The sequence below is a fragment of the Phocoena sinus genome, chromosome 4 (assembly GCF_008692025.1).
Source record: "Phocoena sinus isolate mPhoSin1 chromosome 4, mPhoSin1.pri, whole genome shotgun sequence".
In the NCBI taxonomy this organism is placed as follows: domain Eukaryota; kingdom Metazoa; phylum Chordata; class Mammalia; order Artiodactyla; family Phocoenidae; genus Phocoena; species Phocoena sinus.
Window position 1 is genome coordinate 122,759,558 of NC_045766.1, and position 18,869 is coordinate 122,778,426.

General features: G+C 33.3%; 1 protein-coding gene across 2 annotated transcripts in view; it reads left to right on the forward strand.

Moving 5' to 3' along the window:
• NCAM2 (neural cell adhesion molecule 2) overlaps nt 1–18,869 on the forward strand; it is a 496,915-nt gene that overhangs the window by 438,134 nt on the left and 39,912 nt on the right. For both annotated transcript variants that reach the window (XM_032630637.1, XM_032630638.1), the window contains exons 13-14: nt 6,800–6,919; nt 9,159–9,280. In XM_032630637.1, coding sequence (XP_032486528.1) covers nt 6,800–6,919; nt 9,159–9,280 — 242 coding nt within the window. The remainder of the gene's footprint in view (nt 1–6,799; nt 6,920–9,158; nt 9,281–18,869) is intronic.

Consider the following 18,869-nt stretch of genomic DNA (forward strand, 5'->3'; position numbering starts at 1 on the left):
CTGCACCCCTGTTGCTACGTTCTCCTCTGTGGCTCCAAAGCTTCCCCACTACCACCCCCCATCTCCATCAGTTAAGGGGCTTCGTAGTGTGTGGAAACTTTTCCTCCTTCACAGCTCCCTCTCAGAGGTGCAGGTCCTGTCCATATTATTTTGTCTCTGTTTTTTCTTTTTTCTTTTGCCCTACCCAGGTACTTGGGGAGTTTCTTGCCTTTTGGGAAGTTGGAGGTCTTCTGCCAGCGTTCATTAGGTGTTCTGTAGGAGTTGTTCCACATGTAGATGTATTTCTGGGGAGGAAGGTGATCTCCACGTCTTACTCCTCTGCCATACTGAAGGTTCCCCCCGATCAGTTTTTTAGATGATCTTTTGTTTTGCATATTTTTTAAAAATGTCAATTCAAAAACTCTTTATTGACTTCTCATTCTGCATTTGAAATATCTAGGCTTTGTGAGGATTGGAGATAATATATATGATATGTATGATGTATGTTCTGCTCATAAGATTTTTACAATAAAATCTTCTCACAGTGAAGCATTCAAATACAAAAATAGGGGACATATCAATAACAGAAAAAAATATTTATAAATATTATTAAGAGGTTAAATAACTAAAATGAGGCCTAGAGTTTTTATAGCCATGGTACAGAGAGGAGTATTTAATTACAAAAGCTTAACTTATGCTCCCTGCCGAAAAAAAAAAACAAAAAAGCTTATAATGTAAAAAAGAATGTTGTTTGTATAGACATTTGGAGAAATTAGCATATTTGTGAGTGAAAAATAATATTCTGATTACTTTTAATCGTCAGAGATTTCATGGGTATTTTATAAAAACCTATTGTTTTAGACTATAGAAGAAAATTTCTGGTAATTATATATCTCTCATATTTTCCATACTAAGTGGATCTTAAAAAAAATCAATTGAACTCCCCTTAGATGAATAATTTCTATGTGATAATAAATATCATATTTTAAATTTAAAAAGTATGATTAGTTTATTGTAGGGCGCGGCCGGATAGCCATTACGCATGCACTAAGTATGCCGCTAGGGCGTATGCACCTAATATGCTAATCAGGTTTTGAAGCAGTGGCCTATCCAAAGTCCGGCTTGCGAAATGCGATAACCATACGGACGAATCAGGGACTTACACGAGTCCTTAAGCCCTTATATAAGCAGACAGGCTCGAGCGTACGGGGTCTTCCTTCCATCCGCCCGAAACCAAGCTGTACTCCAATAAAGTGTGATGCGAGAAGAATCTAGCGTGTGGTGATTCGTCATTCTGCTGGTCAGAAGCGGCTCGCCGCAGTTTATGAAAATAATTTTGATGGAACATTTCTGTTTTCAAATCAAGGTTTTTAAAAAGAGAGTATATTTCAAGAAGAAGCCATTTAATTTCAAGGGACAAGTACTTCTGTGTAAAACCTTGCATCAGTTAAAACTCAATTATTAAATGACCATATTGTTTTTATACATAGTTTATACTCATGTTGAAAAAGAACATAAAAAGAAATATAATAAAGAAATAATTATGAAGATTCAGAGATGATGAGCTGTGATTTTAAAATAGTGTCATCAATACATTGAATAAAAGCCCCACACAAACAACACATAATCATGTGGTTAATTTTTCTTTCTCCTGTTCATCAAAATATATATTCATATGAATTATTTATTATAAAAATATATCCACAAATGTTATTTATATTATAATATATATTTATACAAGGTCTATATTATGATCCATAAAAGTCTCCAAGGTACTTTTAAAAAGGTGAGATCATATTCTTTTGCAACTAATGGAATCTTGAAACACAGTATAATTTGTACAAAAATAAAAATTTGTATTTTCAAAAATAAATGAAAATACAATTGAACTGAGATGATTATTTACATAAACCGCTTAAGAAAACTTAAAGACACTTTTCATTAATAATGAAACTATCCCTGAAGTCATTCTTATGTATGTAAAGAATAACTGGAGTCAAAGTAGTAAAAAGTTCTACATTAGGGATAAAAAGGTAAAAAATTACTTTTTTTTTTTTCAAGCCTATTGCAAACTTCTGCAGAAAGGAGTCAGAATTCTCTCCCTCAAAACGAAAGCTTTTTTTTTTTTGTCTTGTTTTAATTGTTTAGAGAACAAAAGCGGAATCTCAGGTGAGAAACTTCAGGGATTTCATTATGTTTTTAGATTTATCTAAGGAGATTAACAACAAGTGTAATTTCGAATGATCAGTTCTATCCTAGCCAAGCTTTGTGTTTTCCCATAGCTATCTGACATGTTTCACAGTTCTTGACAACCTGAACAGTTCCATTTTAGGTGGATGATACAACAGTTCTACATCGAGGGAGTCCTTATCTCCCTACATTGATTGACAGGAAAAATGCATAGAGACATCTGGGGTTTAAGAGAGTTAAGAAAACATGGCTAAATTTAATTTCACTTTAGACCTTTGCTCAGCATAATTAGTTTGTAAATATGTAATTTATTTTGCTCCAAGGGTTGTAAATATTCTGTAGCCTCTGCTTCTCTTGACAGCCAAAGGGAGTAATTTATAATTCATTATCTGAACAAACTAAACTTATTTTGTTCAACTTCTTTTAATAAAGTTTGATTCCCTTCTTAAAGAGAGAATACAACTTCAGATTTTTCTCTCTAGTAATATCATTTCCATACTTGTAAAAATAATATTTAAAAATTTCCTATTTCCCTTTCATTTGCCAGTTAAAATGTCATTGTTTTTATGCATTTCAGTATTTTGCTGTACTTTTTACATTTATAGCCAGGTGACAAAATGGCCATTTATGAAACTCAGTTATATTTAAATCAAGCAGAAACATTATATTAGTGAGGGAAATTAGCTTTTTTATAGAGCCTGTCCCTGTTGCCATGTCAAAGAAAAATTCATGATTGTTTATAATTTTCAGAATTGCAGTATGGTTTCCAAATCATGCTGACTGAATATAACTATGAAAGACCTTAATGTATGCCGTTTGTCCTTAAAGAACTTTTAATGGTTTGTAATATAGACCTACTTTCAACTAATTTTTGAGTTTGAATTTCTAATAAATTGTAGAGAAAGAACCCATTCCCACACCTTAGTTTGTGGTTCTGTTGTTCTATTGTATGGACACACTTGGGGAAAGAACGTCTTTCATTAACTAACTTCATAATTTGAGGTGCTCTATTATAGAGTACACAGCATTTGAATTTCACATGGTGGTTTGCTTTCAAGCCCTACCTTGTGTATTCAGAAACCCTATGTTTGGTAATATGCCAGTAAATTATGGATGATTTCATGTATACATCCTCTCATTAAAGAAAGGCAAGCCAAATTACATACGTAGGCTTTGCCTCCCCTGAATCTTTTCCTTTCCCTCTCTTTAAATTAGTCCCAATTTATGGAGTTGTTTCTATTTCACACAGTAATCTTTATGTTCACACAATGTTAATAAGCCTTATAACACGGGTTATTGTACCAAAACCTTTAGAGTCAGAACTCAAAAACAGACTGATTTCTTGTATATCATTTTGTAAAACTGGCATTAATAGGCTTATTTCCACACCTCTCCCCTACAATTTGGAAGGTCCTCTATAAGGCTTCCCTCATCCACTTTACATTAAATGTTTTAGCCCAATGTTGTAATAACAGCTCCGTCATCATTTTGCCCTCTTTTCTCCTCTCCTTGACAAACTGCCCTGCTGTGAAACTCAGTCAGTAAAGAGGAGAGTCTTGACACAGAACAGAAAAATAAGAGGAAACATGGGGAAAATCATCTCTGACTTGATCAGAACGCAATTAAAGAAATAGGTTTCCCCTTGGCAGAGGTAGAGGGACACCCATAACTCACAATCCCTATGAAATGTTAGAGAAAGAGGAATGCTGGCAACCCAAGCCAGAAAGAGGTTTGTCTAGAATCACTCAGATAATTCAAGTAAAATATGAAGTTGCTTTGCTTTGTGTTGTGTGTGTGTGTGTTGTTTTTATTGTTTAATCAAAGTAATTTCCTCAATTTTCCCTGATTTGCTCTGCTCTGCTACTTTGATAGCTCTATTGCTATGCATTTTTAACCTAAAAAGATGAACAGTCTGATCTCCACACTTCTGATGAAATGAATAATTTTATTTACAATTAAAATTGTGTGCTTTAAATTCTATTGCTTTTCTTGTTTGACAAAGACAAACAATTGAATCTAAGCATTACTAGTTCCACACAGCTAAGTTACAGTCTATCTCATAATATTAAAATGATGGTAACAGCTGCATCTTTACATCATAGAATATGGAGAGGCATGTCACATACCAAAGTTATCTGTAGCAGTAAAAGCATCTATGGCAAACTCTCATATATTCTTGTAGAGACTCTCTGTATAGATTATCTGTGTAAATGTTAAGATTTATAAGTATCACTAAGACTATTTTGCCTGTAAACATAAAATATTTTTCCATTAAACAGAAAGTTAAAGATGAATAAATTTTAGATGATCCATTATTTTGTATTATTTCACAGTCTGTAGATAATATCCCCACTTGCATAAATAATTGATATACAGGGGTGATTATTTCATGAATCACAATTTTTTATCTATACCTTCTTTAAACTTATTTTTATACTTTGTTTCTATTACATTTAATAAAAGTGTCTTTTTAGAAGTTGAGAGACTACCTCAGTCCTAAGACCTGGTTGAATCTTAGTCAGTGGTGGAATCTGGCCCAGAGCCACACGACTTCTTTCATGAGTCTAAAGTCTGCATCACTAAATGTCTTATTACAAAGGTTATTGCAGTCTGGTTACTTCCTGCTGGAGTCTCTCATATGTCCATGCTACATCAAGTCATTCTTCATTAGGGTAAAGAAGAGGATAATCAGATACAAACTACTCCATGACAGTATTGATTGTCCAACGGCCCAAACGTTTTTGTTACAAGCCCTGAAGAATAAACACACTTTTATAAGGCATTAATTTCTGCAGCTCTAGCTCACTTTGGCTTTAAATTTGCTATATTTATTAACTGATTAAATGATAAATATGATGAATTTTTAACTCTTGAATTCCTTCGTATGCTGACCTTGAGTGGAAGTTTTGTCTCATAAGGTCAATAGGATTCCAACTTCTTAGCATTTTAGCTGCCTAATTCTTAGTTTGATTCCCTCTCCCTTTCCATAATCTTCATGACCAGTGTCATCTGTCCACTAACGGTCTCTCTATGGTAGTCATCTTCTTTTTCTTGGGCTAATATTATGTATTTCACTAACTCCAGGACAACTGGGTTTGGCTTTCCTGAAAAAGCTCCCAGGTTGTTAGCTTGTCAGAACTAATTGAATTCAAGTCTTAATTTTCTGATTTACCTTTCAGCTTCTAATCAGTTGTATTTCCCTGCCAATCCATTTTTCCCCAGTTGGCCTCCTTAGCTTTGACACCATGTGTTTTCATCTGAGGCTTGACAAGGCCATGCACTCTCAAAAGCAAGTTCAGTTTTCTTACAAGGTAGAGAAACTGAGAAATGCAAGCATAAATTTCACTAATTGGAAATGTATCCTTTCTAATGATTTTGAAACATCTGTACTGGATTAAATAAGGTCTGGTTGATATCTGAACCATATTTTTGCCATTAATATTTATCTGGTATATATGATAATATTAGGGAAAAGAAGGGAGCACAAGGAAGTATCAAAACAAATTCATTAAGTATATTCATTCAACATAAAATGAAAAATCTTATTTAGTGAATATATATTAATTATCATAAACATGTTAATAAATTATATTGGAATTTTATTGACTGTATATCATCTTCAGTCATTGTTCATGTTAATCAATAGTCCTACAAATGTGATCCTGGTTACTTATGGTTTAATCTTTTATTTTATGATTGATTATGTCTTCTATTATGAATTGATCATCTGACTTTGTTATTTTGTAAGCCAGACATAACTTCCTTTTGATTGTTCATCAAGGCATTGCCATTTCCACTAGTTAATTTTTGCCTTTTTTAGCAAAAACAATAAGGATAGAAGCAACTATGGATTTTTTTTAGCTCCACCATAGGAATTTGTAAAGATGCAAAATTTTGAAATCTGCAATTGAATTTAAAACTTTCTGGCAAATTAAAGGGGCTGACACTCCCAAGAGATGTTTCTAATAAACTTTTATATCCCTGTACTTTTTCAGATTCTTTCTTCTCCTTTGTGTCATGTTGAATCCAGGCTTGGTATGGTATATAATTGAGAAGAAATTCAGAGAGAAAATACAAGAGATGACAAGCTCCAAGCTAGTGTTAAAAATAATTTGATTTGATTTGAGATTATTGAACAAATGATCCACTATTATAGTAGTCAACTTAGTGACACATCTATGATGTGACTCAAGCACCTTATACTGGAGGCCAGACTTCTAGATATTGAATTCTATATCTCCATTAACTTCTGTAGAAATCATCTGTTTTGAGTAGGCAAAGTATTTGAGAATGCATTCTGTAAAGATGCTTTATTTAAATCCTTTTTTAAAAATTGAATATTAAAAAGATGAAAGAAAATATTTTACTTTCTACTTTGTGAGTTGTAAGTATCACAAAAGGAACTACTAATTTTCATCTTTGAAAGTTACTGCATGTGGGTAGAAAGCTAAAATAGAGATGAAGAAGAGGATTGTTCACAAATCATTCACTTCTTATGTGTATTTCTTATTTTTTTCAGGTATTTCATAGAAAGATTTACAGTGATATTGTTCACTCAGCTTTGTAATAGTTTGATTTGTTTTACTTATTAAAATGCATTAATCATAGGCCTATTTTTTTTTTCTTTTAGCAATTGTTGTTTTGAGCAACCTGGAGCCAAATACAACTTATGAAATCAGAGTTGCAGCTGTAAATGGAAAAGGACAAGGAGATTACAGTAAAATAGAAAATTTCCAAACATTACCAGTTCGTAAGTAATCTTCTCTGTTTTGCTCTTTGTTGCTATGCTCTTCACTTGCAAATTTAAGTGGAATTTTAAAATGCAGGGAGACATTTCAACACTTTGAGGAAGTGAATTATGTCCTTGTTGAAGTGGTTTCTGAAGATGGTGGCATCTCAGATTTATAAAAAGTAACATTGTGCTGGAGCAAGGGAAAAAGAAAAGTGCACTGCAATATATACAGTAAAATTGCTCTCAGGAAATTGTCCAATCAGGAAGGTGTCCTACTTATTCAGTCTGATTAATTAAATTGTAGTGCTCAGACTATATTCTGTGAGAGAGTAGACATGTTTAATGTTCTAGTCTTTTGCTGAAGCATGACCATTGCCTTTATTCCATGAATTACGTAGACCCTAAGTGTGAGAAAAAGGTACTAGTAAATTAATCCATTGCAGTGGTGACTGCAGAAGAATGACTATTGCAGCCTCCTTCTTGTTACTATCCTCTTTTGGAGTGAAGTCAACTGCATTTACATGAAGTTAGACAGACTTAAAACAGTATAGATTTCCTTTATGTTGAATAAATTGTTTAAAAATGTGAGAAAACTTGAGTGTGACTAAACAAACACCATTATATAATCTATACATAACCCTGTCTATCATATACTTGTATTAGGGCAGGCAAATTGGCAGCAATAATTATCTTATCCTAATTTGTGACCAGTACTTTTCTGTTGGTTATCGTAAAATGTCAGATGTGTTCTCTTGTCTCCGTTCCTGATGCCAGTGTCTTTTTCAGTTCCTCTTTATTATTATCACCAGGATGACTGCAAGTACATCTTGACTTAGAATCCTACTTTCAGACTAAAATGGTTCTAGAACAACTTTGCCTTATTTAAATGGAGATCTATCCCTTCACTGCTTGTAGTCCTCAGCAGCACCACTCTTCATAGTTTTTCTCATATTCTCTTATTGAATTATTTTAAGGCATTATTGTACTGTTTTGTGGAGTAGTTTTAATTCATTTATGGAAAATATATTATGTTGCATGTAAATCATGTCATAATACCTTCACACTAATTTAACTAACTTTAATGAACAATCACTGTATAATTTCTCCATTTACCTTACTTCTATATGGTTGTACTATATATACAAGGCTGTTTTACTATTTACTTGCATGCCAGCACTCTCAATTGTCATATTTCTTTAATGATTTGCCTTTTCTCAAATAAAATACTCACTTGCTTAAGTTTATCAACACTGTATTGGAAATAAAGGTAATCTGCTGAGAAAAAACCCAGATTCTCTAGTTTGGGAGGCATGCCGTCCTCTCCACTATATTCTGTTTAGTTTGTCTGTCTTGGCATTCCACTGAGTAGGCCAGGTACTACAGTTTTCTGGAACCTTGCAAATTAGATCATGTCCACTAAAAGTTTCTTAGTGTTACCTTATCATATCCATATCCATATCCATAGGGAATTGGAGGAAACAGAGGCAAAGCATGCCAGTGCATACCCAAGGACATCACATACGTGACACAGGACAGAGAATTCCCATTCCAAGTTGCCAAGCAGTGATGGCACCCTTCATATAGAAAATTCTTCCACTTCAGTAGATCCCTGTTCATATTAAAAATATTACAAATATCTTTATTATAAGACCATCTCCATATGAATAATAACACTAAAAGGAAGTATTTTCATGAAACTAGAATTAAGAAAAAAGAAAAAAGACAGATTTGAAACCCTCCTATGGATTGGATACTACAAAATTTCTTTATTAAAATCTGCATCTAGCTAAAATCTGTTTATTAAAGCAGATAACTAATTGCTAAGCTATTGTAGTTCCTGGTAGGTATATATTTTATATAGTTTGATGACAATATGTTTATATTCATAAATATTTACAAAATGACAAACTACTTACATTAGAAAAAAGATAGTAGACTATTAATATAAGAAATAAAGTTGTACACTTGTGTAATGTAATGAGTTCTATTCTCAGAGCATTTGCAATATAAACATTATATTTAGTTCTGAGTTTTCACAATTTTGGCATGATACTTCCAGATTTATGAATGTTTATATTTCTTGGATGGGTAAAAAGAGGATAGAGTTTATATCACAATAAAGGGCAAATAGAAAGTGATAAACCCAGGATAACATCATACATTTTGATTACATGACAGTGTTTTTTTAATTAAAATTCAGTTTCTCTACATATATGAGGTCTGTGCAAATATCAAGAATGTTGTATTGCATATATAGGTGAACCAAGTCCTCCGTCGATACATGGACAGCCAAGCAGTGGGAAGAGCTTTAAACTCAGTATCACCAAACAAGATGATGGAGGGGCCCCTATTTTGGAATACATCGTGAAATATAGAAGTGTAAGTACCCTGTTTATTATCACTTTGCATAGTGTTTTCAAGTTGCATTACATTTGCATTGAATTCATAGATATATCAGAAGTGAATGCATATTAGGTAACAACGACAGTGTTTTCATAGTAATTCAAATGCTAATTTTCCATTGCTGAAATTCATCATTATATGTTGTAGAATGTTTGCTTGTTTGTTTGTTTTTTGTAAAATCTAAGCGTAGATAATCAAAATAATGCTATGGTTTTCATCTTGTGATTTCTAAACTTAGCAATATTTCAGCAATGAGATATCACTTTCCCTGTTTTCTGACAAGGTTAGCAGGATATTTCACCTTCCACTATGCTTGATTTTGGTACCTTAAGCTAAGCTATCTTCTCAACTTTAGTTACTGTAGGTAGGATAAACAAATCACATCTCAAACTTACTTTATTATTTTCATAAATTATTAAATTATTATTAAATCAAAATACATTTATTATTTAATATGAATTTTACAAAATGAATCACCTTAATCAACATTTTAAAAAGAATGACCACATTTAACTTGAGAAAGAGGGAATAGATTTCTTCAAGTTTAATTAGCACTAATATGGGATTTTGGACAGCTCAAAGCTGCCTTGGGACTTGTCTTCTATGCAGGGGATGAAGGATGTCCTCTAGTTGCAGAGTGATGAAGAAAGTCACCTGATAGATTTTGACTTCATCTGAAAATGACTTCAAAGTCCACTAGAAGTGATTTCTGTTAACAACTTTGCCATAAGAACCATTGAGTATTTGTGTCTACTATGGAATATGTTAAAAATGAAAGACAATTTTAATTAAACTTTGTAAAGTTTATTTACTAATGATTATGATTATCTCCATAATACTGTGTCAATTCTACTTATTTTAATTTTTTTTCTTTTCCATCCTTTCAAAATTCACTTTAATACATTTAATAAATTCCCTTAAATTTGTTTCCATGACAAAATTATGTGCAGCTATCATTTTTAATTCACATACATCTTTTTGTATTCCAACACCTACTCATTTCTTGCAATTTTTGAAATGTAACACTGAATTTAAAAAATTTTCTGGCTTCCAGTTGGCATGATTACTTTTTTGTGTTTGTTTGTTTTATAGTGTCAATGTAATGGTGGCCTCACAAAACAGATTGAAAAATATTCCTTATTTTTTTTCTCCACATCAGGCAAACCTTGGAAATTTAGGGATCATTTTATTTTTAATTTATTTTTTTTACCTTCTGTTTTACTAATGTTTATAATTAGGCCCATAATGTCTCAATTTCATGTTTATGTTTACTGAACACTTATTAATACTTTCCAAGTTTATTATATTTTAGAAAATAGTGTAATTTCTCCTTAATAGTACATAGATGACTTTTTAACTATTTTCTCACAAATCCACAATTTTCTAAATTATAATGTTGTTGCTTTTAAATTCAAACATCTAAATATTTTCATTTTTTAAAAATAATTTTTATTGGAGTATGGTTGCTTTACAATGTTGTGTTAGCCTCTACTGCACAACAAAATGAATCAGCCATACACATACAGATATCCCCTCCCTTTTGGACTTCTCTTCCATTTAGGTTACCACAGTGTATTAGGTAGAGTTCCCTGTGCTGTACTGTATGTTTCCATCAGTTGTCTATTTTATATGTAGTATCCAAACATCTCAATTCTGAGGGATAGTAAAAAGGAGTCTAATTTTGAGTAGCACACATCAACAATTAATTTTAGACACCAGTTCAGTCTTTTACATTTCCAACTGATATCCCCTTCCCAGGACCCCTCTTTGTTGCAGGTTTCAAGCTGGGGATGATGAACAGCTGTGTGTGTTTTATGGCTAATCTGCTATGGAGACTTCATGCCTCCCTTCCAAAACAACTCTGAAAGGATCACTTGTCTCTCTATGAATCTGATGGTGTTTCAGTAGTCAAGCCAGGTTTCTTGGCCATTCTTATTTGACCATCTGGAAACTCTTTGGAAGGGAAAGAGTCTCTCTGTAAGGGTCACACACTTAAATCAAATTAGTGTGAATTAAACTGGGAGAAAACAACTTGAATGAAGATTGTGGCCTACAGTTGCACCCAGAAAAATGTATGGTACTAAATCCAGATGAATGGTAAGAATTTGTAGGTAACCTCAATAAAATCCCATGGTGAACCCTGAGATTCAATGACCAGTTGTAAAAATATGCTTAATATCTCTCTATATGTATAATTTCTACCTAAAACTAAAAGTTGTGCTTGTCTTGGCCTTTTGAAGAGTTGATATTGGAAATAACACAAATGTTATATTGAGTTTAACCAGAATCACTCATTTCAATTGATGATGGCAAATATTTATTCTTTCAAATTGTATCTTTTCTTCATCTATTAGTGAGTTTTATTAATACAGCCTGCATACGTAGGAATGCTGTGACTTTGTTCAGCTATACAGTCAGGTGTCCAAATTGTTTTTCCTGATGTTCTTTCATCCTTAGCATGTTGGCTTTTGTCTTCATATAGATTATCTTGTGTTCCTAAGATGTTGCCCTCACATCTACCTTTAGAATGTGAAGAGAGCAAAAAGAACAAAAGGAGCAATAGGCTGTTTAAGCTTAATTTGTCTGTTTTTCCAGCAATACCATACCCATTTTTCAAAAACTCCACCAAGCAGAATTAGAATTATGTCTCATTAGATAGAATATGTCTCATGACCACCACTAAAATAAAGGTGTTATAGTTGGGAGTTGGGTCAGCTAAACAATGGAGTCTTCTACATACCGATAAAGTAATTACCTTTATCATTATAAAGGCTGTCTTAGTCTGCTAGGGCTGCCATAACAAAATGCCACAGACCAAGTGGCTTTAACAACACAAATGTGTTTTCTCACAGTTCTGGAGTCTGGAAGACCAAGATCAAAGTTTCAGCAGGTTTAGTTTTTCCCAAGGCCTCTCTCCTTGGCTTGTGGATGGCTACCTTCTTGCTGTGTCCTCACATGACCTTTTGTCTGTGCACACACATCTCTGGTATTTCTTCCTCGTCTTATGAAAATACAAGTTCTCTTGGATTAGGGCTCCATCCTAAGGACCTCTTGTAACCATAATTACCTCTTTAAAGGCTACATCTCCTAGTAGAATCACATTGGAGATTAGAACTTTAACATATGAATTTGTGAGGGTGTACACAATTTAGTCCGTAACAGTGCACCTGTCATGAATCCTATGTATCTAAAAATGCACATTATTGGCACTTTGGGTGGCATAACAGTGGTCCATCCAGAACCACCCATTACAGTATGTTTAGCTTCTCCCACCACCACTCACTCCATTGCAAATAGTGGTCCCAGTCATTGTTGAAACGAAAATGTTCACTGGAGTATCACTACATCTGTTTAGAGCCAATTAGATTCACGAAATGGAAATAGACATTCAAGGGGAAATATATGTATATATTTGAAAACATAAATTGCTGTTTAAAATGCTGACCAAGTTTACTTTGGTTTCCTTAATGTGTATTAGAATTAGTCTTCTATGAGAAGTTATGTGTGAAACATACAAGGACACAGATAATAAAGTATTACAGATAAGTAAAGTGTTAACTATAATAAGATTAGAAAATTTTGAGTGATTCAAATTTAGATAGGTCATCAATATATTTTACCTTTACATGTAGCTAATGTGGCTCTGCCTCAGATTAAAACTTGAAAAAGAAAAAGTTTTGTTTTCAGTAAATCTCTAGCTTCCATTATTTTGCCTTTCTTCCCCCCAACCAGCCTAATGTTAGCAATGCCCTGCTTTTGTCTATTTACTCAATATCTGTGTTTACTCTACCAATAAAAGAAAGTTTTAGTTTCTCCCCAATTCCATCTTATTTCTGTCTTGCCAACCCTCTCCTCTTAATTTCCAAGAGCCAGCTTTATCTAACTACAAAAATTATTAGTGAATCTCATTTTAAATATCGTAATGAAAATGATGGGTTGCATAATTCAAACATAGCTATAATTGATGGATAATTAATTACTGGGTAATTGCTCTAAAGCATATTAGCATTTTAGCAGGGAACACTGTTCTATTAGTAGAACTTTGGGCTTCTACGGTAAGATTTGTAAAAGTAATTCCTCATATCCTTTGTATTTCAAGGAAGGTATTGCTAACTCTTGGAAGAAAAAAATATATAATCATACATAAAGTGATTTTTTTCACATTTTTTAATGGACAAACTGAACCTTACAGAATTGGGGTGACTTGGTCACCTGTGGGGATGGGGAACAAAACATGAGACTTTATAGCAGAAACGCTTTTGCAGTAGTAAGGACTGAATTGAAATTTGCCTGTGGAGATTGTATTGACTCCTCATTCACTGTCCCATCTTAATCGTCTAGGACCTGTGCCTCCAAATACAACCATTCTGATCCAGTTTATCTTTACCATATCATTTAGTGGTATGCCTTGTACTCCAATACACTAAAATCATCTCCATATTCCTATATTTTTCTTTCTCTCCCTTTATCACCTCCTCCATCCTGCAAATATCATGATCTGCAGGCCCAATTTGCAAATTCCAAGATTCAGTATAAAGTTATATTTATGTTGTCAAACAACAGCCCACCTTGGGGAGGAATAATTTTCTCCACATTTTCTTTCTAAACAGGTTACTTCTTCACATTAAAAACTTTCATGTTCAAGATTCAGTTGCTAAATGTTTATAGCTGCATTTACCTTGATATTTGTACTTGTAATTGAAATAATAACTATTTCAAAAATAACTTATTACTGTTCTTTGTATGATTCCAAGCTACTTCATCTATTAGTTCCTCAAACTGCATGAATTCCACAGTGAAGTGCAGCTGAACAAATTAAAATTTTATTTAGCTATATGCAATGCAATTTTTAGTTGGATAAGCTCTATGGAAATAAAATAGGTACATTTGGAAAGTAAGGAACACTCTTATGAGTTTTAGTTGATTGCTTCTTTGACCCTACCTTTCAACTCCCCTGTGCACAGGACTATACCTTTTATAAGCTAGGAAACAAAATTGAGATAATATATTCCTTATGTGAGTGTTGATTTATAGCAGACATTGAATCTGAATATTTAAACCTGCATTTCACTGGAAAAGGAAAACTAATCATATTGTAATATAGAGAATGTTTAACTTCCTATAGATTATGAATCAGGAAACACATTATTCTGTTATCTTGTAGTAGATAGAGCACACAACTTTGTTCAGTGGCCTATTAAGAAGACAGAATCTATTAGAACAGAGCTAGAGTAATAAAAGAAGAATTAGATGCCTCCATGGACCCATTGTGAAAATTAACATCTCTAATAAGTCAAGATTAAACAATGTATTTGGAGAATAAAGATAAACATTAATCTTATAATGTGTATAGAAAAAATTAAAGCAGTTATTCTATGTACAGAATATTTTTACCTACTTCATATTGTAATGTCAAAAGAACTCTGTATAATTTAATAAATAGTTTTGTACATGCTTCCATTAGTTTTTCACTGTTTTCTCTCAAATTTGATGATAGGTATCGGATCATAACTATCACTTAGTGTTGGTACATTAAATAAATTTCCTCAGCTAAGAAGGGTTAAATAAAATTAGTGACCTAACATCAATTTTGAGGAATATACTATAGGGACTAGAAACACTGCTCTAGCATGTGTTTCTAGGTCATAATTGACCTTCTTAAGCCTGACTCAAAGTCTGGAAAGTTGTATCTCAATGGCCATAGAAAAAGAAAAGTATATTTTGAAAAGGGTATTAAAATAATAAATAAGTAGAATTGAGGTTTTGTTGTTGAGGGAACTTATTTTCTAATAAATTATTAACAGTTTATTAATAACTTTTTTCTCATTTAATTATGTCTAGGTGTGTATATTGACATTTCTTTAAAGCCATCAGTTTAAGTTTTGAAATATTTTCCAACATTGAATAGCTATGGACATTAAAGGGTACTAAACATTTTGGTATTTTTTTCTTTGCTGTTAGTGAAAATGATGATTTTTATTCATCCTTGTATTGTTAGCATCAAATAGACTAATTGTTGTCTGAATGAATAAATGCATCGATGACAATAAATTAGTTAGTCTACGTTGTGCAATTATAAATGATCCTGTATCTAGATTAATAAATACAAGAATTAATAAATGCAAGGGAAAACACTTGCACTGTGTGAATTTTCATGGGATGTGAGAACACAGAAGGTGATGAATAGGAAAAATTAGATCTTATTTTTCCCTAAAGAAGTACCTCGGTGATGGACAGTAGGAATCGATAAAGTAGGGTCCAGTTTACAAAATTTTACCAAGCTTCAGGACCTGGAACAAAGGCAGTTTGAATCAACTATAATAACGTTAAAAAAGAGATTAGAATTTGAAGCTCTCCTAAAAACTCCAAACCTTGCATTTTTCCCAATCACAGCAGAGAGTGTGTGTGTGTGTGTGTGTGTGTGTGTGTGTGTGTAGATTATCCAGATTGCTAAATCACCTCTCATATTCAGAGTAGCAAACAGAGCTTTAGAGAATTCTGGGGCCTTCTGTAAGGTCATACAAGTAGTGAATAGCTGAACCAGGCTACTGGAAGTCCAGGCAGCTTGCATGGGAACACACAATCTTAAATCATAACACAGTGCAATCTCAGGAACTTTAAAATTAATAAGGTTAATACAAGCTCACCTCTATTGTCCTCTCTTTTTATAATTATTCAGTTTTTATTTAAGATGATGTTGACCATATATATTCTGAGACTTTGAAAAGAAAGTTAGTAGATATTTTCTTATTATGAATAAAAGCAGTCAAGGAGTCATCTACAGATAAGCAAACCAAAACACTCTCCATCTCTCCTCCACTCTTCTCTCTATACATCTGATACCAAACATTTCCCTATATGCTGATATTATGATTTTAGAATAACTTTTAATGATCCCCTTAATGGTCATATGGCCCTGCTATCTATGTTCTGACAAAAAGGATTGCTTAAAAGAAACTATATCAAAGCAAAATGACCATATTTTTTGCAGTAGCTGCCCTTCAACATTTAACTGGCTTATTAATAATAGCCGTATTCAGCAAATCATCTTATTAAATTACCTAGGGGAACTTTTTGCAACTTGATTATCTTAAATTGTTCCCTCAGCACTTAAGTTCTGTAAATTAGGCACTCTACAAATGCATAAATGAGATTTTAATGCCTAGGAAAGTATTTGGTAACACCCACTTTATTTTTTTCCCCTATTCCCTAGGAATAGCAATTAAGGGATTAAAAAGCCTCCTTGTCTAATGGTGAATGGAAAATGAAATTGATTCAAATTGGGGAAATTATTAGAACTCCTTTTGGTTCCTTATGCCATCAGTCCAACTATCTAAAATGATGGAGGGGCTTTTAATTTATCAGGCTAAGAGCTTCAACAATTGAAAGTTAAGTGACTGGATATTCACAAGAGACTATCTGCATGCCTTGGGCTTGTCAGGAAGTTTCACTTCAAATGCTCAATTCTCAGAAATAGTATTTTTGGAGAATAACCTAAAGGACATGAAGCCTCTTTGTCCCTCTGAATAATAAATTATATCCTAGGGTAACACAGATATCAGCTGTTGGCTTATTTCTGGCTCTTTCATCCACATCTCCACTCAGATCCAAAGCAAAACTCAACTCTGGATTTCCACTCAAATATTCACTTTCACCAAGCATTTGATAATAAATTAGAACTTATACTTAATTATTGAGGTAAGGGGACATCCACAGGGGCAACTCTCTACTTCTTTGTGTAACTTTGCCCTTATCTGATCATTCAGTCTTCCTACTCCTTATCTCCTCCTTTCTGTATAGGTGTCTATATACAATTTACAATCTATCAACGATTTATATATGTATTTTACTGTTTATATGTATGTTTGTGTATATATGTCATATATCATATATGATCTAAAATTATTTTTCAGTGGAGTTTTTTTTTTTTTTTTTTTTTTTTTTGTGGTACGCGGGCCTCTCACTGTTGTGGCCTCTCCAGTTGCGGAGCACAGGCTCCGGACGCGCAGGCTCAGCGGCCATGGCTCATGGGCCCAGCCACTCCACGGCATGTGGGATCTTCCCGGACCGGGGTACGAACCCGTGTCCCCTGCATCGGCAGGCAGACTCTCAACCACTGCGCCACCAGGGAAGCCCTTCAGTGGAGATTTTTGTAAGCTTTTTATTTCTTTTGGTCAATGCCTATTAAGTGTTTTTGTATGTACTTAAAACAATACACATACAGTGTCTGTTTTTATATCTCCCAGTGATTGTGCATCTTTCTGAGGTTTTCAGTCATTTTGCCTATTTTTTTGGATCAAAACTTCTGTGAAGGAATCACATCTTCATTCACTAGGTGAGGATGAATGAAAAGAAAAATGGTACTGGAGTTTCTTATTTCCAGCAAAGTTGACATTACTTCCCCAGAGAAAACCTTCCTGATTCCTGGACTCTATTAGTTCTCCCTATTATATGCTCCCAAAACACCCTCTTGTTTTTCAAAGAACTCATGGTCTTCCTTCTGTGTTGGTTTGTAAACTCCAAAATAAGGATTCGTACGTTTTATTCACTGTTGTGTTCATAGTTCTAGAACAGTCTCACTATCCACTAAAGACTGAATAATTGATGAATGAACTGATGAAGAAAGCGGATGTTGGGACAATCCTAGCTAATGACACAGCTACTCTAAGTAATTCAAAAACACACCTAGATTCCTTTCTTAACTTTACTAGTCATTTAATGACTTAGACAAGTTACAAGGTTTCTGGTCCAAACTGTTGTTTTCCAATGGCTTTTCAGTACACTTCATAACACTGGACACCAGCCCAGTCTAATAAATTAGTCAGTTTATAAGTTTCAGAAAATAAGGGAATTTACCTCTTGTTTATATGATAATTTTAAGTGCTTGTCCGAAACACTTGGAGGGGGGTAGTATCTCCAGTTTTAGATGAATCAACAAAAGAGGCCAGCCGACTTCCTCTGTAATAAAAGTTCTATGGAACCAATTAAGTCAGAAAAGAGAATCACAGTATGGTACCATAACTGTAATGTGGTCTTATATCCTTTTGAAGGATACTTAATATTTGTAATACCATCAATTTAATGCAACCATGAATTTAACTTCCACAATTTGATTTTAGATAACAAATCCTCATTTTTCACTATAAATGTGGAAAACATTATTATTCTTTCTAGTCAAATAAACATTGTAAAATATTGGCTCAACATAACGTAATACTGGGCTGAGCTCTGAGGTTAAAAAAAGATTGACTAATCGATCTATTGATCTGTCTATATATCTATATGTCTATCACTATTTCCAGGTTACAATTTATTTATAATTACACCTCTGGGAAATTGAGATTTTCAATGGCAGTGATGGATCATTGGATTATTAGATATGTGATTTCAGAGAAAACATCATTTCATTTCTGTATAGTTATGATGGAAATAGTTTCTTTTTAATAATAGCTGTCATTTGTTAAGTGGTTATGATTCTTGATTCCTTGGAATATACAGTTTACTCAGTTTTCCTCTTTGCTTCCTGATGAAAGCTAACAGAGGCAGCTGCTACCCTCATTTCTGT